This window comes from Ammodytes marinus, assembly GCF_949987685.1.
Source record: "Ammodytes marinus genome assembly, chromosome: 13".
NCBI classification, from domain to species: domain Eukaryota; kingdom Metazoa; phylum Chordata; class Actinopteri; order Uranoscopiformes; family Ammodytidae; genus Ammodytes; species Ammodytes marinus.
Window position 1 is genome coordinate 21,766,808 of NC_137217.1, and position 8,272 is coordinate 21,775,079.

The window sequence follows — 8,272 nt, forward strand, 5'->3', positions numbered from 1 at the left end:
TAGCTCTGGACTCTTACAATACATGTAATAGTGTATGCACTATATGTAGTCTCTGAAAAGTTTCAATTAGAGTTTATGGCACCATGAAACGTGTGTCCTCCCACACTCTCAACGATGTGCGTGCTACACTGTTACATGACCTCTAGGAGGCCAAGCCGCTCTATCAGTTGTTAACAGCCATGTGTTGCACTGATAATGACGACAGCGGACATGTGTTCATCTAAGAGTGTTTACTTTCCAGGAAGAGCTTGCCTTCATTCAGTGCAATGTAACAATGAATTATCAAAAGCAATGTGTTGGCCTTGACTTACCAATCCCAGCCTTCTGTTCCCAAGCCTGGCACACTGCAGACAGGAGGGAAGTTGATAGACAAGTTGGAGGCTCAATATTGAGTTTAACCTTGAACTCACAAACTGCAAAACATCCACATGCATATCTCAGAGCAGGACCATAGTCTGTGCTTAATTATCTGGGTTCCGGAGATGAGTGAAGACGTAGCCTGCGTAGTTGTTTTTTATTTTTTTTTATCAGTGTCAGAGGAGGAGAGAAGTTGAAAAGAGATAGCTGAGAGGATAGCTGAGGGAGGTACAGCAGCAGGTGAAACACCAAATGTTAAAGGCAGAGAATGCAACACGCTGAAGAAACACAGGGCAAGACATCCAGATACTAAGAATGACTGAAACTTCAATAGAGCTTGAGGTAGGAACTGTTGTTATGAAGCTGTGTTTACTGGGCTCATAATGGGCCTGTTAAAGTTGATTGTAACTGGAGCAGAGCCGTCTACAGTAAGTGGCTGGGAAATTATATTATTCACATTATGTGGTTTGGTAAGATCTGCAATTTGATCAAATTGTGTTGGGACACCACAATACAAACTGATAGTGTTTTTATCAGGATGTTTTACTCACTTTGGAAGCTTTTAAAGTGAGAGGGTAATCTGCTGATTGCCAGTTCCAGTGATCTGAACGTGCAGATTATTCAGTGCAGTTTACTGAATTTACTGATTTTACTTAACTTTACTTCAGATTTGAATTTAAATATTTTTAATATTTGAATACGAATTCATATACTAGTGGAGAAATCTAAGTGTAAATATTTTTTAATAGATATTGTTAAGGTCTTTTCACCTTTTTTATTTGATAGTGGAAGTGGTACACAGTGGACAGATAGGGGAACGACATGCAGGGAACGGCCTGGGCCAGAGTCGAACTCGGGTCCAGTGTGACGAGGACTGAACCTCTATGGTCCGTGCTCTACCCACTATACCACGAGGCGCCTGTGTATTTGTTATAGTAGTATAGAGAGTATATAGTTAAAGCAAGTGTGATAGTTTCTCTGGTTAAAACTTTGCTGTGAGTGTCCTAATCAAGTTGGCTACATTATTCTCTTCCATAATTGCACAAGGCTTATATGATAGCTGTTCCTGGATTGTCAACACTAAATCATATATTATATGTTTCTCTATTTCTACTGTTTGAACATTATCAAATCCATTCTTGCTCTTGCTCACTTCTAGCCTCAGCTATCAGTCCAGCCATTGTCACAGTCAGATCCTGAGAGGCGGCTTCAGCCTTCACCTCTGTTTCAGCTGCCACTCCCCACCCAAGGCGCCTTCGAGAGCCATCAACAAACCCAGCTCCAACCTGAGCTAGTGCTGTCAGAGTCTAACCCCGAACACGAGATCCAAGCCAAACCAGTGTGGATAAACCAGCAAAGGCTGCTTATTCTCCTTTTTGGGTTGTCCTTATGTGCTGCCATTCCAGGACTAATTTATTGTATGTATCGGAATATTCAGAACAGCAGCAACAACCAGGTTGGCAATGGTAGGCATCCATGGTAATACAACATGACACAATGAATTCAGAATTTGCCATTTTGACTAACTCTTATCTCACTCTTTCCTGTAGAGGCTCCATGTCTCTCCCCAGAATGCCAGAGGGCCTCTGCCTATCTGTCCATGTCTGCTGATCCCTTCACTCAGCCCTGTGATTACTTCTTGTCCACATGCGGGTCAGAAAGACTTTCAGCAGACAGTGGGGGGAGACAGAGAGGTCAGGGCATCCCAGGACATCCACAGAACCAGAGGGAAAGGGCTCAGTGGCCAGAGAGGGGAGGACGGAGTGAAGAGAGGGGAGGACTGGGAGAGGAGAAAGTGCTGAACAGAAAAATGGTGCTGCTGCAGTATCTCAGGGAGATTTTGGGTAGGATCCAAAAGTCCTCTAATATTAAACCAATCTGCATAAGGCCTAACTTGTTTTAATCAATCATATTTCTGCAGAGTATATCAACGTACTGTCTAAATTGTGTTTTCCTTTAATGGTCGGTCTGTCAGAATCAAACGACAGACCAAATAGTGAAGCAGTGCAGAAGGCCAAAGGATTCTACCAATCCTGTTTGGACATCAAATCCATTGAGACTGCTGGAGCAGAGCCCTTCCTCACACTCATCCAGAAAGTGAGATAACTAAACACTTTAAAATGTAGGCCTTTGTCTGATAAATCACAAAAGAAAAGTTGCCAAATATAATGCTCCCTTTTACAATTAAAAGGGAGCATTATATTTGGCACTCATGAGATCATAGCTGCGCAGCAGGGTTTTTAGACATGCTTGCACCATGATGATGAAGCTTATGACCTTGGTGATCCTCTGACATTTATTTTAGTGTCACCATGAGATTGACCTTTTTTGTTTTGAATTAAATGTCTCAACCATTGTTGAATGGATTATTAAATTTACAAAATAAATGCATGGCCTGCTCAGGATGAACTGTTAACACTTTGATGATCTCTGACTTTTCATCTAGCGACACCATCAGGTCAAAATCCCTATTTTCCTATACTTTGCTTTATGACCCTTACCTCACCTGTACTTTGTGTTTATAGGAAAAATGTATTAGATCCCTAAACCCCCTGACATGTCTAACTAAGATAGGGCGCAAAGTAGAAACATTTTAACAGCAGAAGCTAGCTAGTTAATGCCAATGCAATATGTATAAACAGTATGTTTACATGCTGACGTTAGCATTTAGCTCAAAGCACAGCCTCAAAGTGTCGCTGGTATGTCTTCATTAATTAAGATTGGTGGTCCCAAGGCAGGTACTAGAATTCATGTTTTAAATATAATGACAAAAGGTATGTGAAACCACTCCAGAACCTCCCTCTGGCGGCTGCTGATTGTCTCAGATCTAAGATGCATTATTTGTAAAGGATACATGTTTGAAGCTGTTTTGTTCATTCCCATATCTATGACCCCTTCTCTTAATCTTTTTTTGTGTTTGACCTCTATATTTATCTATCTCTGTCTGCAGCTGGGAGGCTGGGCAGTGTCCGGCGGGTGGAATCAGACTGATTTAAACTCCACCCTGAGCCTGCTAATGAGAAACTACTCCACCTTTCCATTCTTCAACCTCTATGTGGGCAAAGACCCAAATGAAATTGCCCGCGGGACAACCAAAAGATACATACAGGCCAGTATCCATTAGGATAATTTGTAACTCCTTACATGCTGGTGGGAGCACTGCCATGACAGAGTAGGCCTTTATTGCTTTAACTAAAGTGTCCTGTCTGTCAACAGATTGATCAGCCCGATCTGTTAATCCCCATTGAGTGGAATAGCAAAAATGAGAAATCTCAAGCAAGTACTAAGGTTGACAACTCAGATTGACCCCTATCCATTCAAGAAATATATTTTTAAGAATGAATACAACTGTGTTCATCTATCCCACTAATGCATTATTTTATCATTCTCCTGTCCCTTCTCTTCCAGACATTACGTCCCTTCTTGGCATCCTGTATGAGGTACTTGGCCCTGTTGGGCGCCCCGCCCAGCAGCAGCTCTATCCACGTGTACAAGTTTATCTCTCTGTCCTCTGAGCTTGCGGTGACCACTGCACCTCTGCTTTATCGCCTGTCGAAAGGGCAACTCTATCATCGCATGTCCATCAAAGAGCTACAGGTAACAGCGGAGGAAAAAGTGTTACTATGCATGGACTGTGTCTGAATCTGCTTTAGTAATTTTTTCTTGATCTAAATTTGCACACAGAGCGAGGCCCCTGCCATTGAATGGTTGAGCTGTTTGCAGGCTGCTTTTCACCCGCTGCCCCTCACCAAGGATGACCATGTGCTTCTGCATAATCTGCCCTACATTGTGCAAATGTCCCGCATCATTGGCAAATGGCTGATCAACCATGAGCCGGGCACCAGGTACTGTAAGTGACACTTAACAACTCACAATCCAATGTGCATAAACTATTCCTTTCTTATGTTTTGACCTTGTGCTGCCACATTTGATTTCCCTCAGCGCCACCCTTCATACTTTCATGGTCCTTAATCTGCTGCACACCCTGACTCCTGCTCTGGACTCTAGATTTTCTCAAACAGCAAATAATTTGTCTGTGGTTCTGGGTCACACTGAAGGGGTGAGTTAGCTAGTACTTAAAATAAATGTATCACCCATGAGTTGTTTTGTTAGGTCACATATTCATTGCGGACCTCTCAACCAGGTAGCCCCTCGCTGGAAAGAATGTGTGTTGGAAACTGAGAGAGGATTTGACTTAGTTCTTACAGACCTTCTCAGCCAAAGGACAGGACACACTGAAGTAAGCCGCCATAATGGGGATTTTGAACAAGATGAAATAAGCAACGACTGAACGTATATGGCTGATATGAGGTGTATTAAAGATTTGTTTGGTTCCACAGGCAGAGGAGCTTATTCAAAACACATTTTCCTCCTTGAAGTCCAAACTACATGAACTCAAGTGGAAGGATGAAAAGTCCCTCCAACAGATCATGAAAAGGGTAACGCGTGTCAAACCAAGAATTTGTATTTCGCTAGAACTTTTTTTAACTGTACTCTTTTGGTGTTTCGATATCAATGAAGACATGTCTTCTTGCAGGTTCAGTCCTTAATTCCAAGACTTTGGACTCCAAAAGAGATCTCTACTGAGGCTGAGCTTGACCTGCTTTTTTCCAAGGTGAACAACACAACTCCAATGGCTCCAAAAGATTAAGTGATATCAAGACTTTAACCTGTTATTGACCTAACTAGTCACACTCAAGGTGAAAACTAAGAATACCACTCACCAGTGTTGTAGATGCAAGTTTGGTCAAGGCCTTACAACTGGAGAAAATACCTTTTGAAGGTCTACCTATTGTCTGGGAAGCAACCTAACATTTTACTCAAACCAACTGCTGGGGATATCACTAAATTACCTGTGTATCGTCCAATGTATTTGTTAAAAGTATAACTGTGATTGGATGTAAAACTTCATGCTTCGAATCCAACCATAACATTTACAATTGGAAATTTGTGTTATTATTAATGGCTGTCACCCCTCATTGTCTTGAAATACACTCTGGTCTTGGTCAGGGTTTAGTTGGTCTTGACTTCAACACTACCACTGACTCTGCAACCTGTATGATTCCAGGTGAAAGTCAGTACACGTAGCTTCTTCACCAACTACGTCCAGCTGCTGTCCTTAAGGCAAAAGAGACGCAGTCGACTCCTGACTGACCAGACTGAAGCGACTGATGTGTAGGTGTATGCCTTTATTAATTTTTTAGTGTTTGGAGTGTATCCATAATCCTTTTTTCTTGTATTTTAGTCTGTCCGTCACACCTCTCCTCCTCGGTGATGAGCTCCTCTTTCCCATGGGAATGTTTGTCCCTCCTCTCTTCCATCCTACCTATCCTAGGTAAAGTGCACAATGGATTTAATTGAAGGTTTTCCATATTACGCCACCTCTGATTGATCATAGTACACACTTAATTTATTTCTGTTTTTTTTTTAACAGGGCAATGAATTATGGTCTAATGGGTTTCCTCATAGCCAAAGATATCCTTCACCTGATTCTGCCTGACAGTAAGAGGAGTTAACTTTTTGTCCTCTACTTTATAAATAACTTTTAGGTTACATCCTTGGTAAATTTACATTACTTACTATGTCTTGTTAAAGTGATCAAGACTGCCTTTCTCGACACTCACGCTTGCTGATCTTTTACTGCAATATCATAGCAATCCCTCTGTTGTGCCGTAGTTGACTCTCAGAGTGAGACGGTGCGTACTGTGGGGGAATGTGTGTGGATTCACTACCTCAACGTGGCAGAACATGCAGGCCGAGATGGAGGCAGGTTTTCTCTCTCAGCAGTGCAGCGACAGGAGGTGTGGGTGCAGTATTCTGCACTGCAGATAGCATTGCAGGTGAGAAGCCAACTTCAGGAATTAGCCTCTGTGTAAAGGAAAAGGTTAAGCTCCATACATACACATTTTGTCGTTGTCTTTCTTCAGGCTTATCATCGGAGTCTAAAGAACCATCCAAGTGATACCTCCATCTCAGGACTGTCACACATTCATCTGTTTCTCACATCTTTCTCTCAGGTACTGTGCTTCTATAACATGTTTTATAGTTGAGTCATTCCATGAATCCGGTACGATTTGGCCTTAGACATTTTTGGATTTTTGACCAAAATGTATTACTTTTCTGAACATCCCACAACATCAAGGACATATTTAACCCTAAGAAACAGATGTTTTCCCATCTCAGGGATCAAAGACCTTTAATTATTGGCCATTATTGTATTTTATTGGCACCAATTTTTTTCAACCCCGTTATGGACACTGTGACACCTGTTTGAATATGTTTATAAAATGTATTCTTTATAAAATCTATATTTTTGTACTATTCGGATGTCCCCAAAACTAATGCAATATTTGCAAATATAGAAATTACACAACATGTCACTTTTCAGCAATACTCAAGTATGAAATGGTTACCGTTTGTGACAGCAATCACACAATTTTTTATCAAAGTGTGATCAAAATGTGGTTTTACTTCATATTTTTAACTAAAATCAATATTCTGATGATTGCCCTAAATACTTCAGACATAGTTCAACAAACAGTTCATATTTTTTATAAGCTTTAAGGAATAAATACCATAAATGCAGGTGTGACGGGGTCGAAATTAGGGTAACGAGGTTGAAAATTGTAACGGGGTTGAAGGGGACATAAACAGATTAGAGTTTATTTTGGACTCTAATTACTTTCAACTGTCAAAAAAGTAACGGGGTTGTGATTTTTTGCTCATTATGGCTGCTGCTCTGCATGTGTGAATAACAGGAAAGCACACATGGCATGCATGAGATAAGAAATCATAAATGTATTCAAAATTACAAATGTAATTTTCACAAGTTATTGTTTTCTATCTTTATTTCATGTAACGGGGTTGAGTTGTTAAGCTTGACGACAACAATATCAACATTTAAATGACCAACTTGCCTCTTTCTGCTGTTGTTGTTCAAAAGGCCTCTAACATGTCTTCTAATGTAACATTTAACATATGGAACAGTCCATTATTTTTTTATGGGTGGGAGAATGACTTGTGTAACGGGGTTGAGGGTTACCGAGGGACGGAAGTAAATATTGTGATTTTAATTAATAATCATGAATTTATTTAGAATAAAATCACTTCCTGTAAAAAAGCACATATAGAGGTTTATGTGTATGGCAACATTTATTGAAATGTTTCAAGTTTTACTTGTCATATCCCAAATAGATTTTCATTGAAGGCTGTGGGGGACATGACAAAATAGATAGATTCAACTAAAGAAAACCAGATAATTACTGAAATAAGGATAAAATGTATGTAATGTTTTACATCTTATTAAAGGGGGGACTTCAATTGATGTAAAAAGCTTTTTAAGAAAGATTTAATTGATCTCATAGATAAAATACACTTAAAAAGATCTGAGGGACTCAAATCGTACCGGATTGTTGGAATGACTCAGTTAATCTATTTTCCTTTCATACTGACATCACGTCTTTCAATGCATTATTATCCAGGTTAACTGTGACTCAGACCCTTATCGTGGATTCATGCCCTTGGAGCCCTCCTTCTTGATTACAGTCATTTGTGCAACGTCTGACCTGTGTCCTTCAAGCCTACAGTGTCCCAACAAAACCCAGGAGCATTTACTACTAACATGCTGAAATACTCTGCTCTGAAGACCAGCGTCAAGTTTCCGATTATTATGGATTGTTTTGCTGATATTTCTGGTCTGAGTAGGCCTAGCCAGCAAGCCAAGAAAACACCAAGATTTTTTGTATCTGTACTTGTTGTTTAGAATAAGATATGTTTGTATATGCATAGCTTGCACATGGCTGTTAAGTATTCCTGTAAATAAAATAAACTATTGAAAATCAATTTTCTCTTTCCTTGTAGGCCTTTCACTTTATACAATGCCGAGGTAAAACTGATCAGTTTGGATTAGTCTCCT

At 40.3% G+C, this 8,272-nt stretch overlaps 1 protein-coding gene across 1 annotated transcript; it reads left to right on the plus strand.

Moving 5' to 3' along the window:
- Nucleotides 1-672: 672 nt before the first annotated feature.
- kel (Kell metallo-endopeptidase (Kell blood group)) lies at nucleotides 673-7,985 on the plus strand (the record flags this gene model as incomplete). The annotated part of the gene is made up of 18 exons (XM_080038808.1): nucleotides 673-699; nucleotides 1,523-1,823; nucleotides 1,908-2,201; nucleotides 2,333-2,454; nucleotides 3,308-3,466; nucleotides 3,574-3,645; nucleotides 3,766-3,954; nucleotides 4,042-4,202; nucleotides 4,300-4,417; nucleotides 4,502-4,597; nucleotides 4,698-4,796; nucleotides 4,895-4,972; nucleotides 5,426-5,532; nucleotides 5,603-5,692; nucleotides 5,792-5,859; nucleotides 6,034-6,197; nucleotides 6,285-6,374; nucleotides 7,839-7,985. The coding sequence occupies 18 exons, from the start codon at nucleotides 673-675 to the stop codon at nucleotides 7,983-7,985; spliced, it is 2,382 nt and encodes a 793-aa protein (XP_079894934.1).
- Between the last annotated feature and the right edge of the window lie 287 nt (nucleotides 7,986-8,272).